The sequence below is a fragment of the Sturnira hondurensis genome, unplaced genomic scaffold, assembly GCF_014824575.4.
Source record: "Sturnira hondurensis isolate 20B ecotype Veracruz unplaced genomic scaffold, ASM1482457v3 Scaffold0000880, whole genome shotgun sequence".
Classification (NCBI taxonomy): Eukaryota; Metazoa; Chordata; class Mammalia; order Chiroptera; family Phyllostomidae; genus Sturnira; species Sturnira hondurensis.
Window position 1 is genome coordinate 13,813,785 of NW_028073511.1, and position 27,553 is coordinate 13,841,337.

Genomic DNA, 27,553 nt, shown 5'->3' on the forward strand with positions numbered 1-27,553 from the left:
AAATAAAATATATAAGTGATAAAATACTCTGTCATTTTTCAATTTATGATAGAGTATGTGGAAAAATAAAAATACTTGTGGAGTCCTAACAAAATATGGTTATATTTTAGGTCAAAAATAAAAATTTATCAATCGCCAAGACAAAAATAATGCACACAAATGTCTTTAGTCAAAAATTCGTAAATTAGTCCCTGCTGCTGTAGCTCAGTGGATTGAGCGCGGGCCTGCGAACCAGACGATCACGGGTTCGATTCCCAGTCAAGGCACATGCTTGGGTTGCAGGCCAGTTTCCGGCAGGGGCCAATTCCCTGCAGGGGATGCATGAGAAGCAACCATACATTGATGTTTCTTTCCTCTCTCCTTCCCTTCTCCTCTAAAAAGATAAATAAATAAAATATTTAAAAAAATTCGTAAATTAAAACAAATTTAGAAAACACAAAAATTCCCTGCTACCAGTATACTGAAAAATTTGCTTTTTCATAAAATCTTTGATTAAAGAAGAAATTCAAAATAAATTTCTACCTTGAAAATAAAAGATAATTATTGTCTCTTAGAACTTTTGGGTTATAGTTAAAATCATTCTTGGAAGAATATTTATAGCTGTAAGTACGTTTAATAAGTAAGTAGAAAAATAAAAATAAATCAACTAAATGTTCAATGTGGAAATTTTAAGAACCATAACATTTTCTGTGCATGAGAAAAGCAAAACAAAGAAACTGAAAAGAATTGACAAGGGATAACTATAAACCAGAAAGCTGTAGAAATCATAAATATCAACATTAAAAAACCAAATAAATTAGTAACAGTATAGTAACACTGTTCTAGTGTAACAATACTTTCAAAATTCTGAAGGACATCCTTTTGCTTAAAATTCTACATCCAAGAACTTAAAAGCAAGAGCAGAAGAAAAATTTTAACCTGTAAGATGTAAAAAATTTGCTTCTAATACTCCATTTTTTCCCCAGGAAGCTTCTTTAGGACACAGTACATATGAGAGAAACCAAGAAAAAGAAATATATGGGACCCTTAAAAGAGGCAATCAAACACGAGAGATAGGCAAAAAAAATTTCTAGTATGTTGGTCAAGAGAATCACAGGATAAGAACTTATGCAAAGCTTGAAAGACAACTAGCACAGACTGGAACAGGTGTCTCGAGTGATGTCTATGTTGAGGCTGCCACTATCGAGAATCCTTCCACCTTTGCTCTGTATTGTCAACCAGATAGTGCTCCAACAAGTCTGGTCGAGATTCTTAACTCTCTTTGGCTTTCTCGAGTGTGGATAAAATTCTGCTCTCTTTCCTGTCTGGAGTAGCTGATACCACCTGGCCCTACCTACAGATGTGTTCAGGTTTAACTGACTCTTGAGAGATGGGGGGATGGTCATAACATCAGAAGCATGAAACAGCAGCAGAACTCACCACACATTTTACCCCTAATTGGTTCGCCTGGATGCCATCAGATTTCCCCCATGCAGGAAACCCTCTGCTTCCCATGTATCATGCAGACATCTTCAGAACACTCAAACTCTCCAAGAACAGCTGAAGCCAGAATATAAACCAGACACTTTGTTTAGTTCATCTTTCCCTAGGCACTGTTAACTCTCAACAATGCTGGCTTTTCATTACACAGCGAGGCTTGTACTTCCTATTCAGTTTTCCTATTAACCACTTTTGCACTGATTAAGAAATGTAATTAACTGCTGATAAAATAATGAAATATTTGGTTGAGAAATAAAATTAGAACACAGTTCCATCTAGAAGCCATCTTTCACTGACAAAAATACAAGTATTCCTTTAATGTTGCACACTAACATGACTATTATTTAATATAGAGAACAGACTGACAGTGACCAGAGGGGAGGGAATTTCAGGGGAAATAGGGGAGGGATTTAGAGGAACCTATATAAAGGATACATGGACAACAACTGAGAAGGGTGCAAATGGGAGGGAGGGGGGAGCACTGGGGATGGGATGGGGTGGGAGTAATAGACAGAAAACTGTACTTGAAAAATAATTAAATAAAAAATTTGGGAAAAAAATAATGTTAGAGGTATTAGCCAATGGAATTAGACAAAAGAAAGGACTAAAAATAATGTGAACTGGCAAAGAGGAAGTAAATTTATCATTATGTTAGGTGATTCAATATTTTAGGTGCTATACATGGAACTTCCAAGAGAATCAACTGAATGATAATTATAATCAATGAGATAACTCAGTGATATGTCTCAGTAGGAAATCCAAAGCTTTCATGTTCTGACACAGAAATACTCCAAAGCTATTAGTAAGTGTAAAATAAAATCCAAACAAATAAAATGAAGATAATGGATATAAGTGCTATCATTTTATGATAGTCTATACTTGTCATATGTATGTGTGAAATTATTTGTATTATTTTCATGTGTAAAATAAACACTTGGAGTGCAACAAGAAGCTAATAAAAATAAAACATATTTAGTCACTGTTTCAAGGTACAGAGGGTTTAACCCTCTCAATTCTACAAAGTTAAATACCTTAAAATTATAATTTTCTAACCTGTTTATATTTTCTGAGAGTTTTTTAAGTAAGTTTGCAAAGTAAGTTTTGAACCTATTGCTTTAAAAAAAGTGGGTGAGCATCTACTGATACAGCAAACACATTCAACATAAATTTTAGAAAATCAATCAATAGCTTAAAATACGTGGTTTTGGCAAAATGAATTCAGCTTGAAATGTGAGAGGATCTTACATATCTGCCAAAGAAGTAGCCCTTCTGTTTCATAGAGATTTATGTTGATAGACCCTTTTTGCAACTTTAATTTGTAGGCTCAAGACTTTGCCCTATGGTGGTTCCCTTGTCCCTTTCACATAATCTATGACCTTGTCCTGTAACTTCCTCAAAGTCATTGGCATTAATCCTTTTTCCAGGGTAAAGACTCACTCAGATGAAGACCTCCCAACCTCTCCTCTCTACAGTTGAACTCATCTGTTTGCTCTATCTGCACTTCCCATAGCAACACATTGCCTTCAATTAAAGACCTCGTTCATTCATTCTAGACTCACCTCTCCCTAGTCTCATACTCAGCCCAACTCAGCAATTTACTGTACCATGAATTAAACCAGTATTTTTCTCCTGATCAGATACTGGTATCCTGTGCAATGTCTTCCCCTTTCAAACCCGATTTTTTCTGGTCCCAGTCAGAAGCAACCTTAAATTAATTTCCACTGTTACCTACCTCTTCAATGAAGACTTTCTAATCTCATCTCCCCCTTTTGGGATGATTTGTCTTCTTTCTTAAATATTTCTCCTTTCAATACTGTCAAAAAGAACAACCTTGGCACTCTTAAGGACAGTAGGACACACTGCAGACATTTGTTTAGTTCTGTAGAGGAGGCTGGAGGTAGGAGGCTGGCAGGAATTACTGTATAAAACAATAGCAAAAAACCAACATCATAAAAGCAGGGGTCTTGTGGGAGATCTGAGTGTGAGAATAGACTTTTCCTTACTTGTAAGAAATTCCAGCATAATGTCTATACTAGTTAGACTGAACTCTAAGTAAGTTTGACTTTTGTCCACTAACATACTCTTTATGCATTTCTTCTTCCCAGGAGGTGACAGTCCCTCACAAGCCTGCTTCTCTCCATCCTTTATATCAGACTAAACTCTACCCTCCTGCTAAGTCCCTGCTGCATCCACAGACCCTCTCACATGCTGACTGTCTTAACCCAGGACCCTTCAGTCATTTGTCTTCCTTCTCACTGACTGATGAACAGGAAAATTCCCACACCCTGTTTAGTCACAACGCATATAATAAGGTGAGAATTCCCTGCTAAAAGGGGAAGTATTCTGTGCTGTGGACTTTCTTTATGCTTAACTTTTCAAACCTTAGTGTGCAGGAAACATATATTAAGATTATTTAAATATATTAATATTAAGTATTTGCATTAAGGCACATGACCTTACAAAAAGATAATAATTAACCTTGGGAAGTTATTAAATATTTATTTTTTCTTTTCAAGTCATTTCCTGGTTTGCATTCCTCGTTATTTCGTGTTCTAGCCCAGGGTGGAAATCCCAAGAAATTTTCCAAAACCTCACAAGTTGCCATTATTAACTTATCTTCTAGTCTTAGTTAAATGTTCTTTAAAAGCTCTTTAAATTAAATGCCTCCAGGGGGAAGCACTTATAATTGCGGTCAATGAGCAAAAAGTACTTAGAATTTTAACAGGTACCTGTAAAATGTGTCTATCTGCTTCATAATTTATAGTAATGAGACACATAAACAATAATGAGGTATTAGTACCATAAATATACATATATATTAAAAAAGAAGCAAAAATATTTATAGTTGGATTTGGGACAAATCACGAAGTTTCTATTAGAAGCAAGCAGCTGGCATTGCACTAGGTGTGTGTGTCCGCACCCTCCGCCCCTCTGAGCATCACTGTGAGGACACCCTGGCCAGTACTGACTCTTAGACCCAGAGTGCTTCCTAGAAGAACTGACTTGTCTAAATCAACCTGCAATTGAATCTATTTTTAAAATTCAAAATCTTGTTTAAAGCATTTATTTTGCAAATTCTCTGTATCTTATGGAATATACCTCTATACTTAAGAATCTGTCAAGGCCATATATTCCGGAATGAAGTAGAACAATATTACTTGGGCCCTGAATCATTTTTTTTAAATGTTCACAAACCCAGTCTAAACATAAACAGTTATCTAAAAAGTTGATACAATTTTGGGGGAAAATGTTGCTGTTTATATATTTAATAACATCTATCACAACTGAATGATGAACCATGAATTAAACTTTCAAAACATCTATTTTCTGCGAACAAAATGTTTTTGGGCAAGGTTCAGGATGACATTTTTTATGACCTTTGTTTTCTACCCTTAGTGTACAAAAAAGAAGTATTTCAGAGGAAGTATATTATTTTTAATGATTTGATAGTATGTGAAATTCTTCCTGATTGAACGCTTGCCGACATCCATGGAATGTATTTAGCTATTCAATGGAGTTAACAGTGCTGCTAATAACATCATTTTCTTATAAATGGTCGTCTAGGATGGGGTTACAGTTGCATTTCATAGGTCTTGGTAGCATTAAACAGCTCAGTTTTTTTGTTATTTTGGTGGTGCTTTCTAGAACTATTCAGCAAGGGTAGAGTCAACGTTTCATCCACATTTGAGTCTGTGCTTGGTCACACTGTGAAAGACAATATACGCAAATGTCATTTGAGGCTGCACAACTATTTTCAGTCTACACAATTTTCATAATAAATTGTATTATTCAGAGTCTGAGATTTACTGATATTGAAAAAGAAACATATCTGAAATGATAAAAATATAGTGAAACAATATTTATGATGGAAGATTCAACTGCTTAGTCTTCAACAATTCAACTTCAATTGTTCCTATGAAAATATATAGATTACCAAATTTGATGTTTACTAACCTTAAATATTGGGCCAAGACCATGCAAAGTTATCGAGATCTGTCTTTTTTACTTGAAATAGTTTCTTGCCTAGCATTATAAATGTAACCTGCCATCTAAATGAACTTCTTTTCAGTACCCTAATATCATTCCAGCTAGGCCTGATTTTACAGCTTTACCTGCTAGGTTCATCTCCAAACTCTAATTTTCCCACCGTTCCCCTGGGAGAGCCACACTGAACTTGACTTAGCTAATCCTGATAGTCTCTCATCAGCTGGGGCTCTAGAAGGTGTTAAACAGGTTTTATTCTCCTGTTGAAGCTGAGCTCCTCTCTTCTAGATCTTCATCAGACCCAGTGTCTTCTGAATCCTTACCCTGAACTCTACTTTCTTCTCTTACTTTCAGGACAGAACTCTATTATATGATGTCACATCATACATGATGATGTGCAGGCACTTCCTTTTTTTATCTTAAAATAAGCCAGTATATACTATCTTTCCCCCAGTCTCATGAAGGGAGTCATTACTCTGTAATTTTTCAAAGTGATATAGCTCGATGGATAAAAGCAGGATGTCTGTCTGTAGGTATTCATCTCTTGACACTGCTTCTTCCAGATAGTGATATTAGGTAAGTCATTTAGCCTCCATATATCTCCATTTATTGATCTATAAAACAAAGATGGTAATAGTATCTACCTTATTAGATGACTAGGATGTTAAGGTGTACTAATATGTGCAAATCACTTAGAACAGTGCCTAGAACAGAACAAGAATCACATGAGAGTCCTGGCCTGGTGGCTAAGTTGGTTGAAGTGTTTCATATACCAAAGTGTTGCAGGTTCAATTCCTGGTCAGGGCACATACCTAGGTTGTGGGTTTGATCCCTGGGCAGGGCACACAGGGGAAGCAACTGATCAGTGCTTTTCTCTCACATTGATCTCTCTCTCTTTCTAACCCCATTCCTCTCTCTCTGAAAGCAATAAATCATATCCTTGGGTGAGGATTAAAAAAAGAACTGTATAAAAGTTAGGTCTTATTACTTAAGACCTGCCCAGTGTCATTCCCATCACTCTCTTGAATTTTCATTTGGCCTTTTTTTCATTGGACCCCTCTTCTTTCAGAAACTCCAAAAAAGAAAACAAAATAAAAACTTCCCCATCTTTTGCCTTAGTGATGCTGCAAACCTAGTAATTTCAAGACCTGCTTTCTCTCAAAGCAATCAATAGCCATTATCTGCATCCCCGTCCATATTCTCTTTAACCTGTTCTGGAAAGCCTTCTTCCTTTCACCTCAACCACTCTAACAGAATTGTTCTCTGAGGTATAAACTGCTTGTCAGCAAACTCAGCTAAATTTCCTCAGTCCTTTTGTCCCATGGAGCAATTGACACAGTTGATCATAAACTCTTGAATCTTTCTCCTTGCTCTGCTCTTGGGAGATAGTACCTATGTTCCCACTTTCTGATGGCTCCTTCTTTGTTCCCTTTGTGGACACTTTTCCTCCTCTACCTCCTCCACAGTCATCCACTCACAGGCTGTCTTGATTAATCTTAGGGCTGATAATTCTCAAATGCACATTTCCAACTCTGCTTCTCCTCTGAGATCCAGTTTTATAACTTCAGCTGCTTCCTTGTCAGTTCCCCTAGGGTGTCACATTGTTACCTCAAAGTCACCATTTATTTTGCCTCAAACTGGTTCTGCTCGGGTTTCCCTACTCTGCCATTGATACCGCAATTCTCAGTCCCCAGCCTCCAAACTCAGTTCATCTATTATGCTTTTTCTTCTTTTTCCTCATTAATTCACCAAGTTCAATGGATTCTTCTTTTGTTAAATCTGTCATGTTGTATTCTCTCCCTGTTCTTCATTATCATTCTACTTTACTTAAACCAATTTACTTATTTCCCTCCAGGCACATCTTGGAAATTTCTTACTGTTTAGCCTACTCATGCATTGGTTCTGCTCATATAAAACACCTTCCAGCTTTTGCTCCCTCCTTATGCAAACCATTCATTCTTGTACTTTATGATCTAGTCAGATTATCTCGCCTCTTCTGTGGTTTCCCCATGTATCAGCATTCAAAGTGGCATTTTTCTCCTTTCAGTTTTCAAAATCCTTGCCTGTGCCATGGTATCTCGTGTGTGTTATAGGTCATCTCATATTTATTTGTGGTGACTGTCTTAGTATCTGTCTAGGATGTGATATGCTGATACAATCACACAGATACAGCAATAAATATGTGTTAAATCCTACAATGACCCAAGTTGTTCAGTAAGAGCACAAGATGCTTGAATATTTAGAATCATTTTTATTTTAAGCCCAAACTAAATCTGAGTCAATTTATGAATCCATCAGTATAGTGAGTACAATTTCAGTCAATTGAGAATCTCTCTCTTTTGAAGCCTGCATGCAGCATCTAGCCAGCTAATGGAGTGCCTGGCGTGGGAGCATAGGTGGGGTGGGAATGTGAAGGCAGGAGGATCTGATCTTTCTCTGCTGTATGTAGACTCTTGGTATCCACTGGGGGTCCTCAGTTTTGTCTGGTATATGATTATTAATCATACAATAAATTGCCGCCTCCTTTGTTCTTCACCTGCCTAGCTTTCGTTGACTCTAGGCTAGCTACTTCTGAGTCCCTGAAGCATACATGCGAAAACATTGTTAACTTGCATACTGATAAAGTTACACTTAAAGGTAAACTTACCTGCTTTAAAGTTAAAGCAGGTAAACTTTCTTTGTAAGGCTGTTTTCTGAACCCTTAGCCTGGATGCCCTATGTATCTTTCTCTTCTGTTCCTACTCCCTTTGCTATAGGGAACTTCACAGAAGTTCATTTGTGAATGTGTCTACTTGCTAAAATTTGTTTGTGTCCTCCAAATCAATACTCACTGTACTTTTATGGTCTCTTCTGCACATGTGAAGAGCAGTGAAAACTGTGATTGGCCTGTGCATGTATCCCTAGCTGAGGTTGAACAAGGTGATGCTGTGCTTTCTTATTTCAGTTTTCATGCCGTAAACAGTGGTCCTTTCCACAGTCTGTTCAATACTACGTGTTTTGAATTTTGGGGCTTTCTGGTTGGTGCTTTGCTGTTTAAAATGGTGATAAAGCATAGTGCTAAAATGCTGTCTTGTGTTTTCTAAATGCAAGAAGGCTGTGATGTAACTTACCAAGAAAATATGCAACTCTCGTAAGCTTCCTTCAGTCATGAGTTAGAATACTGTTGGCTGTGACTTCAGTGTTAATGGATCAATGATATATATTAACAAAAGGTTTCTATAAAAAGAAATGCACATAAAACAAGGTTATGTTTGAAGGATTGGTGAAAATGTGATCAGACTTGTGGGGACACAGTCCTGTATTTCCCCTTGGAGCAATGGTTCAGGGTTCTACCTTTGTGTTTGCAGTGACCTTATAGAGCATAACTACTGCAGATAATGAGAACCCATTGTTGCTTTGTTTGGGCTTCCTGAGAAGAGGAGTCACATATTAGCAGTTAATTTGGGAGGTGGTTCCAGGAATTACCAGTTAGGGGAGTGAGAAACTGAGGAGAAGACAACTAATAAAGGATGTTTCATCAAGCAAGTAATTAGTATGAGTATCTGAACTTGAGTTTTCTGGGGCATTCTGGGAGACAGTGGAGAGCACACAGCTCAGCAGTAGTTGATCAGAGGTGGGGGCAGGGGAATCCTGACAGTCATCAGTTGAAAGCTGTTCCTGGGGGAGGGGGGGAGTGTGTGGATCACCAGAAAGAGCCCTCAGACAAAGAGGACCAGGGATAAGCATTTGAGGTTTGGAGGCTGGTACTACAGTGTCAGTGCCTGAGCTGATATGGGCAGGTAGGGATTTTTATTATATATATTAATAAATCTTAAATTTATAATCTAAATTTGAAGTCAAGTATCTTACAAATCAAAACTTTGGCTAACAAAACTCAAGAGAATTTTCCGTATTTTTAATATATTATGCATGGGGATGCATTCAACTGCTAGAACAATAAAAAGTGCAAAGGAAATATGTCCGAGTATGTGGGATTACTACCTTAAAATTGTGTCTCATCCACAGTCATTTTGTCAACTTTCCCTCCATTTTGCAATGCATTTAAAATTTTTTAACTTCAAAGCTCATAAAAGCATTATGCACAACACATTTGTTGATGTCTAGGTCAAGGCTTACTGGAGTCCATCTTCTATTTTTAAGAATTCAGTTCATTTAGAAAGAATCCCTTTCATGGCATCGCTAATACATTGCCATGGGCATCCCAACTACTTTCTTGGTCCTCAGGTGAGAAACCTAACCTGCATATAATGTATGTAAGTAGAAAGTTTATTGCTCTCCTTAACTTTTCTTCTTTTATTCATCCTCTGCCTCATCTCTTTTATTTTCTACTCTCACAATCTTTGAGGTACCCCTGTCTTTTTAAGTCAACCACAAAATCCAATTCTTTTGGCCTGCTTTCCCATTTTGACTTAAGTACTCAATTTTGTATACTTTTCCTCTTTTTTAAAATCCCAGCTACATTTTTTTTCTTTGATTGAGCACTCCTACAACCCATGTAGACAGAAGCTGTCTTTTTCTTTGTCTCCCCTGAGTCTCTGCCAATTCGCACCAGCAACAAACATGAAAACATGTGGCCAGCCCATGAATAGCACTGGAAGGAGTGAGAACTAAGCCTTCACAACCTAGGTGACTTTTCTGATCTGCTGGCAGGAGAAAGGCTGAGATTTTATACTCAGAAAGGCTCTATTTCCAGGAAAAGCTAGAGAGGTTTTGTAGGAAAGAATGGAATCTATATAGGCAGAGAGACAGCTTTGAAGCCCTGGGAGAAAATACCCAATCATTCTAAGAACATCTTCTCTTTCAGTTTTCAAAAACTATAGTATCAGGAGGCCTAGGTGGTGACTGACATTTTATTTTACTTCTTTCTCTATAGCTTTCACTTTAGAGCATGAAACTGTCATTCATTTTCTGTAGACAGAACTCTATTCTCCCTGACCAGCATCCCTCCCAACCCTGACCGTTCCTCCCACGCCTACCTGCAGCCCCCCCGGGGTACTATCACCATTGCTGGAGGTCAGGGTAAGACTTGGAAAGAGGAAAATGTACTTTCCTATGCAGGACTATCATATGTCCTGGATGACTTATACTTTTTGAAAGTATACCAATATATGTTTTCCTATATTTTAATTTTTCCTTTTAAAAATAGTTTTTTGAAACAATTTTCTATAGGTCTACTAATGTAACAAATAATTTCGGTCAATAAATAAATATTTTTATAATTTTATGCCTTCAATTATTTTTAGTGCCTCCTTCTCATTTAGAAGTATCCTGATTTGATCAGTAAGTATACTTACACTTACTCTATTGATAGTAAAATGCAATTAAAAGTTCATCTGCACAGTCTATTTTTAACAAGACAACAGTTGCTAAGTAATTTTCTTGAATAATGAATTGTTTTATACCTGTAATTGGAAAAGTAATTTAAACTCTTTTAGCTTCTTTGCCTATAAAATAGCAATAAAAATAGGGTCTCTGTCATGGGAGTATAGCCAGGACCAAGTGACATGTGCTGGTAGAACTTCCATGTTCCACTTCGGTATCAAGTTTTGGATCTTTTTCAGTGTGCTAGCTGTTACTTGTAGAATTTGGGGCTGGAGTGAAGAAACAATCCATCAACCTGACTAGTAGGACATTATTTTCATCTAAAATGTCTTCCATTCCTTTGAAGCTTTCAATTCATTCACGTATATATTCCCTTGAATTCTGGTTACTCCTTCTCTGTTCCCCGTAGTTAAGTGTAATAATGCACTTTTTGTTTGCGTATTTTCTTTCAAAAGTTCTGTTATTTTGTGTGCATATAATTTAATTTACATAAATGGCATGTGTGACATATTTCACTCTTTTTCTGTGTTTTTTCCTCCTCATGTGTAATAGTAGGTTATTATGGTTTGGTTCCAAAACTCTTAATCTAGGATCTAAACTGGGCTGGTTGTGTCAAAATTATGTAGGAGCTTTAGGAAAATATCAGTTGCTGAGATTCGCTTAAAACTTTAAACTCAGAATTTGCGCTGAACTGGGTAATCTTAAAGTTTATACCTCATCAAAAATTCTATGCTTCCTCTATGAGAGCACACTTTTCACTTTAGCCTCTTAAATTCTCTAATGATTCAGCACGAGAAATTAACTTTAATATAAAAAATAACTTCATAAAGAAAAACTGTTTATATTGACGTTTCTATGTACTTGATTGTCATTGCTTTTCCCCTCACAAAACCCTTAATAAGTAAAAGGAAATACAACTGTTAAATAGTATACACATTCATTTATGCTACAGGACTTTTTAAAATAGAATGAGATTAGAATGGTAGGTTGAGTTCTTAATTGATATCAGCCCCATGTGCTTGTAACATTTACAACTGGGCTGTGTTTGTACATTCAGTATTTATGGACACATTGAATCAGAAGGTACATATTTTTCCAGTGCACTACTGCAATGATTAAAAGGCATTTTTGGGGAAAAAAAGAGAATCACAGGGGAAAAGGGGAAGGACTCACATGAACAAGTATAAAGTACACACGGACAATAACTAAGGTGGGGGGTGGAAATGGGAGGGAGGTGGGGAGAACTAGGGGGGCAGGTCTGGGAATATAAGACAGAAAACTGTACTTGAACAAGAATTAAATAAAAAATAATAATAAAAAAGAAAAAAAGAAAAGCCACAGCTGCCAGCATGTATTTTCTTATGATTTAAATTTTAAAAAATTGAAGTGAATTTTTCACAAAAATATGTTAAAATATAACAACCCTTATGTTAGAATTATATTTTTGCTAAGAAAGAGAGAACACTTTACCTGAAATGGATTTTTAAAAATATTTTATTTATTTATTTTTAGAGAGGGGGAAGGGAAGGAGAAAGAGTGAGAGGGAAATACCAGTGTGTGGTTGCCTCTCATGTGTCCCCTACTGGGGACCTGGCCTGCAACCCAGGCATGTGCCCTGACTGGGAATCGAACCGGCGACCCTTTGCCTAACAGGCCTGTGCTCAATCCACTGAGCTATACCAGCCAGGGCCTGAAATGGATTTTTATCTTTATGATATGCTAACAGAATTTTACTGATATGTTTTCATTAATCTCTTTTCCAAGCAGCTGCTTTTGAGATTGTAGATTAATGAAAAAGAGAAAATATAACTTGTCTGTGATTTTTTTAAAAAGTGAGAGTCAGCAAAATGAAGATGTTTTCACCCTAATTCCATCCATTACTTATCTTTTCTCTGCAAAGGATCAGTCCCCTTATAATAAGCCAGGAGTGAGACATCTGTTAGAATAGTGAAGGAACCTACTTAGCAAGATGGATTATGAGTGAGAAACACACAGTTTAGTAATAGGAGAGAAAACAGTGGTAACAGACAGATCTTTGGGGAGTTGGGCCCTATTGTCCTTTGTTTTCACAGACTTTGGAACCACTGAGCAGGTTTCATGGCAGTTTGGGGCTTTGTAAATGAGAGGGGAAGCAGAAGAAAGGAAAGGGCCTTTGAGATCCAGGATAGGTAGGAGGGCCTCTTCTCTCCATATACTTGCTTTAGCTGGCTTCCCACGTCATGAGCATCCTTCCTTTAAATCTTTTGGATATTGTACCCTATAAATGTTGACTTTCCTCATTCACATTCTCCATTTCTTTCTCCTACTTATTTATTTTTTAATTTTATCCATTTATAAAGTTTATATTTTACATCATGGAGAATATTGGGTTGGCCAGAAAAGTTTGTTTGGTATTTTCTGTAAGATGGCTGTAGTAGTGCTTAGTTGTCTTTAATTTCTTTTGAAACAATTTTGTTAGATAGTATTGTGTTGGCTGTCATATCAGAGTGCATTAAAATGCTTATCAAAATTGGTTAATTTATGTGTAAGCCATTTTAATATTGAAGATGGAAGGAAATATGTAACATTTCCAGCAACTATGCTTTATTGTTTTAAGAAATGTAAAAATGCAACTGAAATGAAAAAAAAAATTGTGGAGTGTATGGAGAAGGTGCTTTGATCAATTGAATGTGTCCAAAGTGGTTTGTGATGTTTTGTGCTGGAGATTTCTTGCTGGAAGTTGCTTCAGTCAGATAGAGTGGTTGAAATCAATAGTGATCAAATTGAGGCATTAATTGAGAGCAATCAATGTTATACCACATGGGAGATAGCTGATATACTCAAACTATCCAAATCAATAAAGTTATTGGTAAAAATGAAAAATGTATCTTTTATTTTATGGAAAAAACCATACAGACTTTGGCCAACCCAATATTTTAAGGGGTATTATCATTGCATAGTTATTGAGAGAATTGATTCTGCAACAGTACAGAAATCCAATCAATGAATTAAAATATTCACATTATAAACACGTTTCCAATATGGGTAAATTTTTTAGTGACTCCTCTGAAAAGAATTTTTTCTGATTTCTTCTGATATTTTAATAGTGATCAATCAAAAAAATTTAAAGTAGATTATGACTTAACTGGAAAATCTGAAGTAAGCCTAACTTTCACCTACTGGTTCAGAGGCTGAGGGGACTTGAAATAAAAGTGTATTATTCCAATGTAATCCATAAATATTTAGATCTCCATATGTGGACAATATTTAAGAAATATGTTTGAAGAATGAAGCAGCATCCCTCTGAGATGAGCAGTTTCTCATTGTTTCCAGTTTTAAAATGAAAAAAGGAACACTAAGTTAAGTGATTTGGTTCGAGGTTAAAAAAACCTTTTCTACCATATTTTGTTATGTATAATGTGCACTTTTTTGTCTAAATTTTTGAAGGAAAAATAAGGTTATGCATGGGCAATATCTAAAATACCTTATATCTCTCTTGTGTTTTGTAATTATTTGTTACATTAAATTTCTTGTACCATAATATGTTCAAAAATAAATGCTCAGATTCCTTTACAATACAAAAAGAGTATCTAAATGTAAATAAGTCAATACTGATTTAAAAAATTAAAATGAAAAATGTCTTTTTCTGAAAGTTTGGGCCCAAAACGTAGGTGTGCATTATACACGGGAACACATTATACACAGCAAAATATGGTAATAGCTTAATTCCTACCAATAACCAAGAGCACAGACTTCACATTTTTTTATTCTATCATTAAGTTGAGAAACCCCGGAGTCAGGATGTTGACATAGATGATCATTTATTCATTTCACAAAGATTTCTTGAGTAACCCTTAGTTACAAAGCACTGCGTCTGTGCTGAACATGCCCTGGAAAGGAACGACGTCATAACATGAGGAGTCTTGGTTAAGTACCCATTCTGTATTTGGAAGAAAACAGAAATTAAACACATCAGCAAAAATTCATTACTTAATGCTAATTGCGACAACTGTCTTGTGGAAGATGATCAAGTAGTTATGAGTGCATATAACAGAAGTCCTAATCTAGTCTGATGAATCTGGAAAGATTTAAAAAACCGACAAGAAGCAAAGGTTGAGGACAGGCTGAGTATTTCAGTCGCAAGGCACAGCACTGGGGAAGGTTTTCAGGCAGCAAAGAAAAGGAGCAGAGCAAGCCTGTGACAATGGAAGGAGGCGGGTGTATTTGGAAGCAAGAGAAAATCAGGAAGTTTCTTGCCAGACAACATCTGTATCCCTGGGTATGAGTTATTGTCATTTGTGGGAACAAAGCGGGGAGTGATTTGAGGATAATTGGTGTCACTGAAATTTTGTAAGGAAGATATTAATATTTAGAAAAGTAGAAAACGCGCCACTTCACAGACAATATTTTATTTAAATTTAAAAAATCATAAAGTAGGTTATATCCTCTTTCTTTTACATATGAAGAAACTATGGCTCAGAAAGTATAAGTAATTTGTACAAGATTGAACAAAACTGATGCAAAAGCTGATACTACACTAATTTTCCTTAAGACCCTTCATCTCCGCACCCCAACAGCCCTCCTCCAAATCTAGCCATGAAATAGCATCAGCACCTTTGTCAACATCACTACCCCGGAACTATAGGCTTTTACCTGCTCAGACAACAGTGCCAGATACCTCAGGACAAACTCACCGCTGAGGCCTGCAGGTGGCGTTTACAAGAATCTGAAGACGGAAGATACAAAGTGACACCCCCAAGGGCATGTGAGATGTTGGCAGAGCTCTGCTTCCTCATGAACCACACGGTGCTTTCACATTCATCCCAGGCTCCTACTTTCTTTTGGCAGCAACCGTTCCAAAGGCCAGAGAACCACTATTCATCTAATCCTCTGACAAAACTTACTGAAGCAGCCACATTTACAGAAAAAATTCATCTTGAATTTGGGAGGCAAAACCTCCTTTTATTAATAATCTCTGCTGGTGTTCTGTCTACATAATTAGAAATCTTTCGGTGTGAATAAACCAAGGTAATTTATTTTCTATCATCACAGAGATAAACTGCCTTGCTCTTGATTCTAAAACTTTCTGACACCTTTTGGAGTTAATGGGAATCGGATAACTGTTGCAATGTTATGGAACAGAAAGCATTTGAGGTGGATGGAATAGGAGAAAGAGCTTTATACACTCAGAATTGCTTTTTAACATTTAGAGAGTTTTTTTGGAAAACCAGAACATGGGCACTATTTGCCTATGCCAAATTGTTTTCAAATTGGATGAATTTGTATAATATGTTCGTAAAGAATATTCTGTTCAAAATGGCTAAATGCAAAGTAATCGGACTTTTAATAAGAAAAAATGAATGCCAGTGAGCAGGCATTTTAAGTCGAGCAGTTCTGAGAAATGCAGTATCAATCACATTTATTTAAGTTCTCCATGAGAGGGGAAAAAAGAGTATTTCGACCCTGTAGGTGCTTTGGTGAGCTGGCATTTGGAACCAATCATGTTTCAGGTTATGTAATTGCCAGACATCGTTCTTAAAATGCGCTTAATTTGATCACAAACAGTTGACTTAAATTTCTTCCAGGAAACTGAGAATAATCCTTTTCTTTTATATCTGCTCTTAAATTCATTTGTTGTCCTCTAGCTGAAATTTTTCAGTGTAACACTTTTTAGTGAGGAGACATATATTAGGAGAAAGATGATTTCTAAAGCTCTTGTAAAATAACATGTTTGTCCCTTAGAATTTATTGACCATGTTTGTGTTGAACAGCCGTAGAGAAAATAAGTTGCCATCTGCTTGCCTCTTGTGCTGATGGAGGCACTAAGGAAAAATGAGCTCCCTGTACTTCAAAGCACTCAGTGGTCCCGGGCCCCTGCCCTTCCCCATTACATGGTATCCTAGATCAATGTACTTAGAAGCAGAGCCTGAGACAGGGGTTTAGACTTCTCTGATATACTGAGGGGTGCTCTTCAGAGAGACATCCTGCAGAGGAGGAGTAAATCCTAACTGGGAAGGGCAAAGGCTCCTAATTCACAGGCAGTGAGGTCTGAGCATACATTGCAAAGTTATCCTCTGTTGATAGCCCTTATCAGCGAGTCATTGGCTATGTGGGCCACGATGTGGGGAGAGGGTCAAGTCGCTCAGCTTTAGGACTTCATCTCTGCTGAGAATGTGGTCTGTGAGGAAAGCAGCAATGGTGGGCCCCGACATGTCCTGGAAACCCTGATGGAAGCATTTATCTTTGCAAATTCAGTCTGTGTACATTTACATACACACATATGTGAAGAACACACACACGTAGATAGTTTACCTTTAAGCACAGTTCCTTGTCTAATCTCCTTTTAATGCTATTGCTTTCTTTAAAAGTCTTTTATATGAAGTTGACTCACATGATTCCTATGAAATTGCCATTATTCAACAGTTCTTAAAACAGCTCTTAAAAACATCAGTTTTATCAGTTTCAAATTCTTCAAGCTAATTGTTTCTTTCACTGCTTTAATTTATTTCGTTATCTTATTGCACGTTCTGTGCAAAAAAAGCTATACCTGTGTGCTGTCATTTACATAGTCAAGGCATCACTTATTTTGAAACTTCAGGGCGTGATTTTCCTGTGTTGCTTCTTGCTTAACACAGCTGTTGTTTTATACCTTTTACTAAAATACAAACATAAAATTCTTTCATATTGCTAAATTTTTTAAAGCTTATCCTTGTGTGACTGATCAAAGTACAACTCAGACATTTCATTTAAGCCACAATAATGATACCCCTTTGCCCACATGTAAGCCATAGGTTCTATTTGCTCTGTGACTCTAACAGAAGATATCTTTGCAAACGAAACATATGACTACTGTGGGGTTGAACTCTTTCTCAGACTGTGTAAAAATATTTATTTAGTTTCCATGGAGCACTGAAACACATTCTTAGCCCTTAAGGCATTTAAATGAAGTGTAAACCGCTCCTTGCTTTCAAAGTATTATAGGTCAACCATCAAAACTTTTTTAAACTTTGAGATTGTATTATTAGGAATATGTTTATTATGATCCTGTCTTCTTGTTCATTGATCTTTTTTTACCAATATATAATGTCTTTTTTGTCCTTTACAATATTTTTCTTAAATTCCATTTTAAAGATAATAAGATTGGTATTTCAGTTTTATTTTTGTTTATATTAGATACATCTTTCCCTCATTTTATTACTTCATATGCTTTCTTGTTTGTGTGTCTCTCTTGTTGACCATATTATTTCATTTTTTTAATCTTGAGAGACTGCTCTTAATGTATGAGATTATCTCATTACATGACCTTAATCTGCTCTATTATTTTACATAGTCCATTATTATAATTTATTATCTCTTTTTTTCAGTTTTTTGTCCAATAGATAAGGTTTTAATTTAATAGCTTAAAATTTATTCATTCTATTTTGTTGTTATGATTTTCCTTCTCTTAAGGTTCACATTCATGTTGATATACCCTCATCAACGCCTTTGTCTTCCCCTAGTGATGTTACTGGGGAGAAAGACCTGAGTCAGGGCCCACCTGGCGCTTGTTCTCAGTTCTTGTCTTGCTGCAAAAGACAAATTCAAGTGAGACAACTTTTAATTAGAAATGGGATGGCAAGTTTATTTATGAAACACATACGAGCACAAAGCTGCAAGCAGGCACCCAGCTAGTCTAAATGCCCCATCTATAGAGGAAATAAATTCGTTAGTAAGTTTGTTAGTAAGTGTTAGTAAATTTGTTTGATGCACTTGAGCCAACGCTCCAAGCGGGCACTCAGCTAATCTGAGTGCACTGACTACTGGGGTTCAGGGTTATATACTTTAGTCGGCCGTTAGGTTCCCTCTCCTTCTCCCTCTTCTAAATCTTGGGAATAATATACAGTGACAAAGGCTTCTTTCTGAGCTAGGAAAGGCTCTTTGTCTGCAGAGGCTCCCCTCCCCTGTGTTACCCCCTGCCTGTGATGTTTGCAAACCTGGCCATTTTACCCCACCAGGCTCAGGACTCCTGAGTTAATTGGTGAGACCTGATTTCCTTTTGTTTCCAGCTCCCTGTTTTAAGTTCTTTGTTAGATTCTAATGGCAGGAACCCTACTTTATTTTCCTGCTGGCCACTCATTTCTAGCTACTCCCTGTAGTGACAGTGAGACAAGCCCGTGGTCCCTTCTATTATTCACTATCATGTTGATTATGCTGGTATGTTATGGTTATAATTTTATCTTTCTCATGGTCTTTCATAGATTTAGAAAATGGCAGTGATACTCTTACTCAGAGTATTTTATTGCAATGCTTTCCTATATGTTTTGCTGCATCATACTGTATTTATTTTTCTTACTTGAGTCTTTGATCCAAAAAAGTTTTTAAGTTGGGTCTTCATTTGGCAAGTATTCTGAGGCTTTTTATACCTGAGAATATATTTTAAGGTTTTCACATTTGACATTTTAACTGTTTATCAACTTTTAGGTGATAAAATGTTTAGATAAATTTTGTAGTATTTAAGCATGTTTATCCCGATTTTTAAAAGAATGGAATATCAGAAACCTACTAACATAACAAAATTAAACATAGAGTTTTTCTATGGGCTTCTTAGCAATCAGTAAAAAACCTGCCTATTTTATGGTGTAAGTTTGAATAAAGAAGTACCATAGCTATTAGGATGTGTTTCTAGTAGGAACACAGCAAGAAGTAAAAATGTACAGATTTTCCAGAGAGTGGACTTTAGACTGTAACAAGGCTCAGGAAAGCAGGACTGTCAGACTCCCTCCGGAGTGGCTGTGATCTAAAGCCAAGCTGCAGTGGCTGGCAGGATCCTTGGGACAAGGACAGGGAGTGGGGACAGGACACTGAAAGTGTACTGATAATTTAAAGATGTGTAACCCACATAGTTCGGAAGTGCTTACCCATTGCTAAAATTCAGTTTAAAACAATGTCTAGGGAGATGGGAATGGAGGAATAGCGTCCAATTCCAGGGAGGCAGGGCCTGCAGACACCCTACCAGAGGCCGCCCTCCAGTCACCTGTGGATGACAGTCCTTAGCTCATATGCCTACCAACCATTTACACCTCCTCTCCGTCTTCTTCTCCCTCGTCCCCAGTCATTCTCAAAGATGCTGGAAATATAATGTTAGGAGAAAACAGAGTGATGTCTGGTAGGGGGCCTCTGGAGATGTGGGGCACGGATTAAACCCATCACGATCATGCCTGCTCTTCCTCTTAAGACACACTCTTCCAAGGTTATTTATGATACATCAGTTCACAACTCTTGACACATCCTGGGTTCTGGGATAGGTTTCTTGCAACTTGGGGTAACTGCTTCAAAATTGGGAATAGTTTGGATGGAACTAAGCAGGATAGGAACTGAAAAATATTTATGAGGTTGAGGGTCTTAATACAGAGTTGTTTATTTTCCATTATACATCACATTGGCATAAAATAGCTAGTACCCCTTATAGTTTATGGAAGAGAAAGAAAGAGGAGAAAAAATTGCCATCGACATTGTCTTTTGTGAAGAAAGAGACACTTGGTTTGTGATTGTGCTAGGGTTAGTATGCTATTGAAACAAATTGGAAATGATATTTTGCCTGTAGTACTAAGCAACTAATTGTGTCCTTAAAGGACAGGAGGAAGAAAGAACAACAAATATACTTCCTTGTCAATTTCAATTTCAGCTTCTGAAATTTATTCTGAGGTCCAAAATGGTGTTGGAATATAGATTCTGCTACATTTTCATTACAGTCAGAGAACTGTGCTGTGAAAAGAGTGAATGATGTATTTAATCCCCTTGGGGAAGTGGTTTTCTAGTTGAGAAAGAAGCAACTGCAGAGGAAAAAATGTGAGTAAATATATAGGGATGTGGTTTGTTTTTAAAACAGGCTGAACACATAGTAGATGGGAAAAATAATTCCATTATACTGTCCTTTATTTAGTTTTTTTGAAAGATTTTATTTATTTATTCCTGAAGAGAGGGGAAAAGAGGGAGAAAGAGGGGGAGAGAAACCTCAATGCATTAGAGAAACATCAATCGGTTGCCTCCAGCACACGGCCTGCCCAGAGACCAGGCCTGCAATGCAGCCATGAGCTCTAATGGGGGAATCAATTGGGCAGCCCCTTGCTTTTGCAGAACGACACCCAACCAACCAAGCTGCACCAGTCAGGGCTCCATCACACTGTCCTTTAGACAGTGGTCTTTGGGGGAGAGAATTCTAACATGTCCCAAGTTCTGTGTCTCTGAAAGGCAGAAGAAAGGCCAAGAATAAAATAGTGTAATTTGAGATTTTTTAGCCGTATCTTAAAAGACTTTTTACAAAGATCAGAGCAGAAAGTTCTTGTTTTCTTACTGGTATTAGACTAGTATTAAGCTTACTGGGACTTAGACTGCAATGTAATAATAGTAATGGCCAACAGTTAACAACAAGTTTTCTGCAGGTTTGCAAAATGGTTAACAAGTACCAAATTCTAACTACATATATGATAGTACTCAGGGAATACACAAAGGAATGTTGTGAAATTTAATAGCATTTATAAAATTCCTGGCAAGGAGCAGGTGTTATGACTAAGAGCTGATAATGGGATCCCAGGTAAGATTCTATGTAGAGTTCATTTTTGTTGTTGCTATAGACATTGCTTCTACCTTGGCCATGGCTCGTTGCAGGAGACTCCTAGGAGAAAGAACCTTTTTTTTTTCTAAACAGCATCATATATCAATCAACTGATTTTTGCTGAAGCATCACAGATTTGTTGAGTTATCTAAGTGGACTAGGAACTAAAACTCATCCAATTAGGGCCAAGATTTTAAAAGAGAGGACACTGAGGCCCAGAGACAAACTGATTTTCCTCATGTCACCTAGGGAGTTAGTGGCATCAACAAAATCATAAAATCACCAAAAATAGATGTCATACCTGTAACTTCTAAAAATAAATATTTAATCTATTGATGGTCTGTAATGTTTAAAAATATTTCAGGCTAATGCAGATGAAATCTTTTTGACACATGGGTGGCAGTAGCATATCTGTGACAGTCACCAAAAGCAGCTTCTCCCTCATAGCCCATCTCATGAGCTGCTTCCATTAAGGAAAAACTCGGAGCACTGCCCCCATTTTGTTCCAAGGCATAGAGTCTTCAGTGATGAAATCAATCAACTAGTTTTGGGGGCAAGAATGCTAAGATGTCATGGCCCTTAGCCTCCAGCAGCTTACAACCTTTTTGGCTAACGAGACAAACTCATATTTAACAGCCTTCCTTGATTTAATAAGCATTTCCAAGGCTTACTCCTTTGCTTCCGAAGTGGAGTTGATGCATGCCACATACCTGTACGATAGTCCTCCAGCCTCAGTTCTCTGTGTTCTGAGATTCATTTTGCCCATGCACTCTGAATTTTCTCCCTGTCTTCCACTCAGTCTGTCATTTCCTCTCAGCCACAAACCCTATTGCATTCTCTAGTCCCCTGTAATGCTATCAGGAAATTTATCCTTTACATTCCAGCCTCTTGGGAAAAGCTTCCTTCATCTTTCCAGATGAGGTCAAATTTATCTGTTATGAACACAGCACTTTGAACTTTTGCTTCAGAACACATTATTTTGTGTTTGTTTCTAGATATTTCTGATTTTTATAATGGCTTGTATTTTGTCATATATAATGTGCACCCATGTTTTTGGCCCAAACTTTCAGGAAAAATATATTTTAAATTTTTAAAAAAGATTTTATTTATTTATCTTTAGAGGGGAAGGGAAAGAGAGAAGGAGAGAAATATCAATGTACGGTTGCCTCTTATGAGTCCCCTGCTGGGAACTGGCCTGCAACCCAGGCATGTGCCCTGACTGGGAATTGAACCGCGATCGTGTGGTTCGCAGGCTTGCACTCAATCCACTGAGCTACACCAGCCAGGGCATCTTTTAACTTTTTAATTGAGTTGTTTATCTATTTATATTTAGAAACAAAATTGATTATTGTTTTCCAGGGTATTATTTTGCATACAGATATTGTTACTGCTTCTAGAATCACACTTTTAATGCATAAGCATAAGTAAAATAATTAAGACCATTTATATAGATACAGAATTAGTACTACCCATGTGTAATGTGAATCCTTATTTTTCCCTCAAAAATTTGGGCAAAAAAGTATACATAATGCATGACTCAACATGGCAACACCTATTTTTCCAGGGTCAGAGATAATCGGTATTTGTTCACTGACATCTAGCAAAGTGCCTGGGACATTTGCAGGTACTTAATAAAACAAATTGCGCTAAATTATTTAACTAGGCAATTGCAATACCACATAACTAATTAGGACATTTTTGATAAAGTTAATTTTAGTTGTGAATAAATAAATATTTTTAAAGCATCGACTGCATCCGTTCATACCAAAGTGTTGTTTATGGCCTCACTATTAGACATGCTTGAGAGAGAGAGGCAGGAGGAACCAGATGATCTGGTCCAAGTGCCTTTATGTGATGCTGCACCTGCAGGTGGGCTGAGTCTGGGCCGACTGCAGCCTTAGGGAGGCAAAAAATGGTTTTTTTAAAAGAAAAAGCACTGGGTTTGTTGGAGGATGTGGGAGGGGTTAGTCTTTTGTTCTTCTGGGCGGTTGCCTGAGGGTTTCAGGATGTGAGCTGGGACAATAGTAGGTAAAGGGCCAGCCTATTCCCAGGTACAGGAGGGTACTGGCCATTATGGCTGGCCTCAGGTGTCTATTGTGAGAAGTGGGAGAGAGTTTCATTTAAGCTGTGGGCTACCAATTGAGTTGGGATGACTGAGCAATCCAGAAGGTTGGAGACGTGGCCTGACCCTTTCACTCACTACTCAGCCTATGGTAGCATTAGTATCAATTGAGCATCCCTTAGAAACGCAGACTCTCAGACCACTCTCCAGACTTGGTGTGTCAGAATCTGAAATTGATAAGTCTCCCTGGCTACTTCCTCCTGTGCGCTGGTAGATGTTGTGAATCAGGGATTCAAAACTCCAATGTTCTAGTAGGCCAGACTCCCCAAATGACTGAAGTGAGTCAGATATTCATGTGTAAGCACGATAACAGGCTAGCTCTGACACTTGGCCTCCTCTTGGCAGGCGTGATGAGACATGGAGATTATTAGCTTCATCTAACAGGGCAGGCTGGCACACAGAGCAAGATGGCATGAGACCTTCAAGTAGTTCAAGAGAAACACAGACTTGCAAATATCATCTGCGAACTCGAACACTGACAACAAAGGACTGTGTAAAGCAGAAGGACTGTGAGGGTCAAAGACAACACACGCGGGTGACAGTTCTGGTTCAGACGTTTGTAGTTTACAGGGTTTCACATAAATGAGGAGGCTTTTAGGAATGCAGTTAACACTTCCTGACTCTTCACTCATACAGACTGACTCCAATTCTGCAAACCAGAAAATGCTCTGTTTCCTCTAGCCGTTTCATTCTTTCTTTCTTTCATCCATTTATTCACTCGGTACTCAGTGTCTACTCTGTGACGAGGGAACCCCGTGCCAGCTGCAGAAGACTAAAGATGAATAACGTGTGATCTACATGATTTCACATGGCTGACATCTCATGATGATTACCTTAGGTACCAAGAAACGCGATATTTTATGTAGGAATTGCTACAGTAATTTGTCACGTCTCTTGTGGGATGTGTCTTTAAGAAGGTTTCACTCTAGCTTGAGTAGCTCACAAATCTAGGTGGGGAGACAGAAGTAGAAGGCACAGCTTACACCGACAAACAGAGTAAAGGAGTTTAACAAGAAGATGTGGTTCCGCAAACCAAACAATCCCAAATAGCGTGTGCAGCGCCCTTGACAATTTTAAAATGTTAACGTTTCTTGCATCACTTCCCCAGCTTCATAATTTCCGGCAGAGAAGAAAACCTACTTCATCTTCATGCAGGAGGGAGAGCTATTTCATAAAGGCTGGAGCTTTGAATTCTACTTCTCGGGGAGATCAGAGACTTTATTAAGTGATTTAGCCACATTCTGCGTATTTCCTTTTCTTCTAGTTGTGGGGTTTTCATTTCTCTCGTTGGTTTGAGAGAGTTTTGTCTTTGTCAGACAAGTCCCTGTTACATCTGGAGAAGCAGGGACGTTTACAGGTGACACTGGTGACAGTGTAACCCACACTGGTGACAAACATTTCCAAAAGCTTTATGTTCATTTAGTGGCAGCTGTGATCAAGTGTGATAAAAATCAACCGAACATTTTATTCAAATACCACTTGTTGATGGTCCCACAGTGGTGAGTGAGCACAGGTCTAATTAGTCCGTTACACAATTATCTGGGACTGAAGTCTCCATCCAGGATAATGGTATGTTTTGTCTTATTTCATCTGAGCTTTCTCTTTCATCCACCCTTCTATGTTGAATAATGACTTTGTGAAAAAATTAGCAAATTTTAATTTTATTTTTTTGAGACCAAACACTCATTTGTTCTTCAGAACACCAAATAAACAGGGTCAGAAGAATCTCTTAGTCCCTCAGTATTCACCCACTCTCTCTATGTAGATGTTCTCTACATATAGATAGGCAGCCATTCACCTATATACACTTTATTTTAATGTCTCTGGTTTATCATTTGTATTCTGACTGTGAGAGCATTTTCACATCGTTTTATTTTTTCTCCCAACTTAACATATTTAGTCCTTTTGCACTACGAAATCTCTGCATTCAGCAGTGATATCAATATTCAACATTATTTCTTTTTTGTTGTTGTTCAGTTACAGTTGTCCCACTTTTTCCCCATTGCTTTTTTCTGCCCTGCCCACCACTCTGATCCCACAGTCTTATTTCTTTCCAGAATTTCCCAGTTTTTCTTTCCTAATCAACAAAATACCACAGTGTCTAACCTCACTAATCCTGAACAGTAGGGAGGCCTTCAGTCACCCAGAAAAACTTGAGTCTATTCTCTTCTCTAGGGCAACGCTTTAATTTATACCTTTTTCTTTATTCTTTCTCTTTGGTTAATTAAACATCTTCCAATTTCCTCGCCATCCACATTTTGTACTCTAGCTGCATTGAATTTTTTTTTGAAATGAAGATCTAATCACACATGCCTCTTTGTCTCTTAGAATAATAGTTCAAGGGCTTCTCACTGCCTAGAGAATGAAGCACAGCCTCTTTCTCTGACACACAAGCTCCACTGTAGCATGCAGCTCTCTTGCATGACCTTTCATAGCTACACCAGCCACTCCTCAAGTGCTTTTTTATCTCTGAAAGGGATACAGAGATAAAAAGTACATTTGCCTTTAGTACATGGCTTTTCCTTTTGCACAATGGTACACATCACTCCCATGCCCTGTCCCCCCTTGCCCCATCTCCTGAGTCTCTTTCCCAGGGACATACTACCACGTCCCACTCACTTTGAAAGCACGGTCTCTGGAGACCCTCACCCTGGATTCTAATCATGGATGCGCCACTTCCTACTTCTGGCCTTTCGATAAATTATTCTCCCTCTCAGTTTCAGTTTCCTCATCTGTGAAATAGGGTGAAACCAGTGTTCATCTTACTAGGTTGTTGTGACTTTATCATGTGAGAACTTAATAAATGATTATGACTAAATCCATTAACAATACCACATTTTATTTGTGTTTTTGGTCAGCTTGAAGATAATAAAAAGATCGTAAATAGAAAAAAAAGCAATACAAAGCCAAATATGAATCATTTGGGGATTATCAATTAATTAGAATCAGTCATTTTTGTTCTCATTTGTTAATTAGGATGAGTAACACATAGTTTTTGAAATTTAAGATTAAGATGAAATAAATTTAAATGAATAAATACCTGTATTGAAAAAAAGAATGGAATGTAAAAGTAGCTATGACACAATTACTCAATTGCTTTTCTAATCTCAGTAAGTATTTTATTGGGAGTGTTCCAATGTTTTCAAATTTCAGAATATTTACCCTATCCTATCTTAGGAGACTAGGAGAATGAAAATTTGACATTGTGCTCCAATGATTCATATAATTACCATACCACTTAGCCTAGGTATGCTGAAAATTTGGCTGTCTCCCGGACCAATTACCTGGGTCTGAGGTTTGCAGGAGTGCATAGGTTCTGATCTCAAGCCAGGCAGCAGTGGATCCTGATGAATAGGAGAAAATAGGTGCTTTCAGCTGATTTCTGGAATGCTATTTAGATCTCTAGTTGGCTCAGGAGTCAGATTATACTTCTATTTGAAGCAGTGTGGTCTCAGGTAGTTAGAAGGAGTCCTGCTGTTATACCCAGAGGATTTCACAACTCTGAAATAGTTGTGAAATCCTCTGGGTATAACATAGTTGCACATAGAGTGCAATGGCTGGCATTTAGTGACATTATTGGTTTCCATAAGAGCAGGTTCCATTCCTGAAACTCGGCCAGAACAGAGGGAAGTCTGAGGAAAGGTGAGGGCTGTTTCCTTGGTCTCCTTGATAGCCAGTGTTGGCACTCTCCTGGGTGATTGTGTCCTGATTTTTCTAGGATAATAGAAGAAACAAAGAATGTTTTTGGCAAAATGGATGTGCTGGTTAGTTACCCCAAAGTTGGAGTAAGGAGATGTGGTCAAAACAAAAAAAATAATAGGTTTATTGCAAATGATTGCTCTTCCTGCCTCTTGGCGTGTGTGTGTCCCTCATTCGGTCTGTTCCCCTGTGTGTCTAGGAATTTCTTCTATGTTAATAGGGTTAAGTGCATGTATACTGCTCAGAAGACCAATGGAATAATACAAACTCTTATATAAGCAGAAGACCCTCCCTTCTGTTAAAGTGTCACTATAGGGTATACTACATTATAATAACATTGTCTGGGAAGATTGCAGTGATTATGAAGTCCCTTG

The 27,553-nt window shown here is 37.5% G+C and overlaps 1 protein-coding gene across 8 annotated transcripts in view; it reads left to right on the plus strand.

Moving 5' to 3' along the window:
- MLIP (muscular LMNA interacting protein) overlaps positions 1-27,553 on the plus strand; it is a 232,289-nt gene that overhangs the window by 194,940 nt on the left and 9,796 nt on the right. For 5 of the 8 annotated variants that reach the window (XM_037055051.1, XM_037055065.1, XM_037055046.1 and 2 more), the window contains one exon: positions 3,585-3,791. The exons of the other annotated variants lie outside the window; for them this stretch is intronic. In XM_037055051.1, coding sequence (XP_036910946.1) covers positions 3,585-3,791 — 207 coding nt within the window. The remainder of the gene's footprint in view (positions 1-3,584; positions 3,792-27,553) is intronic. 8 annotated transcript variants of the gene reach the window in all.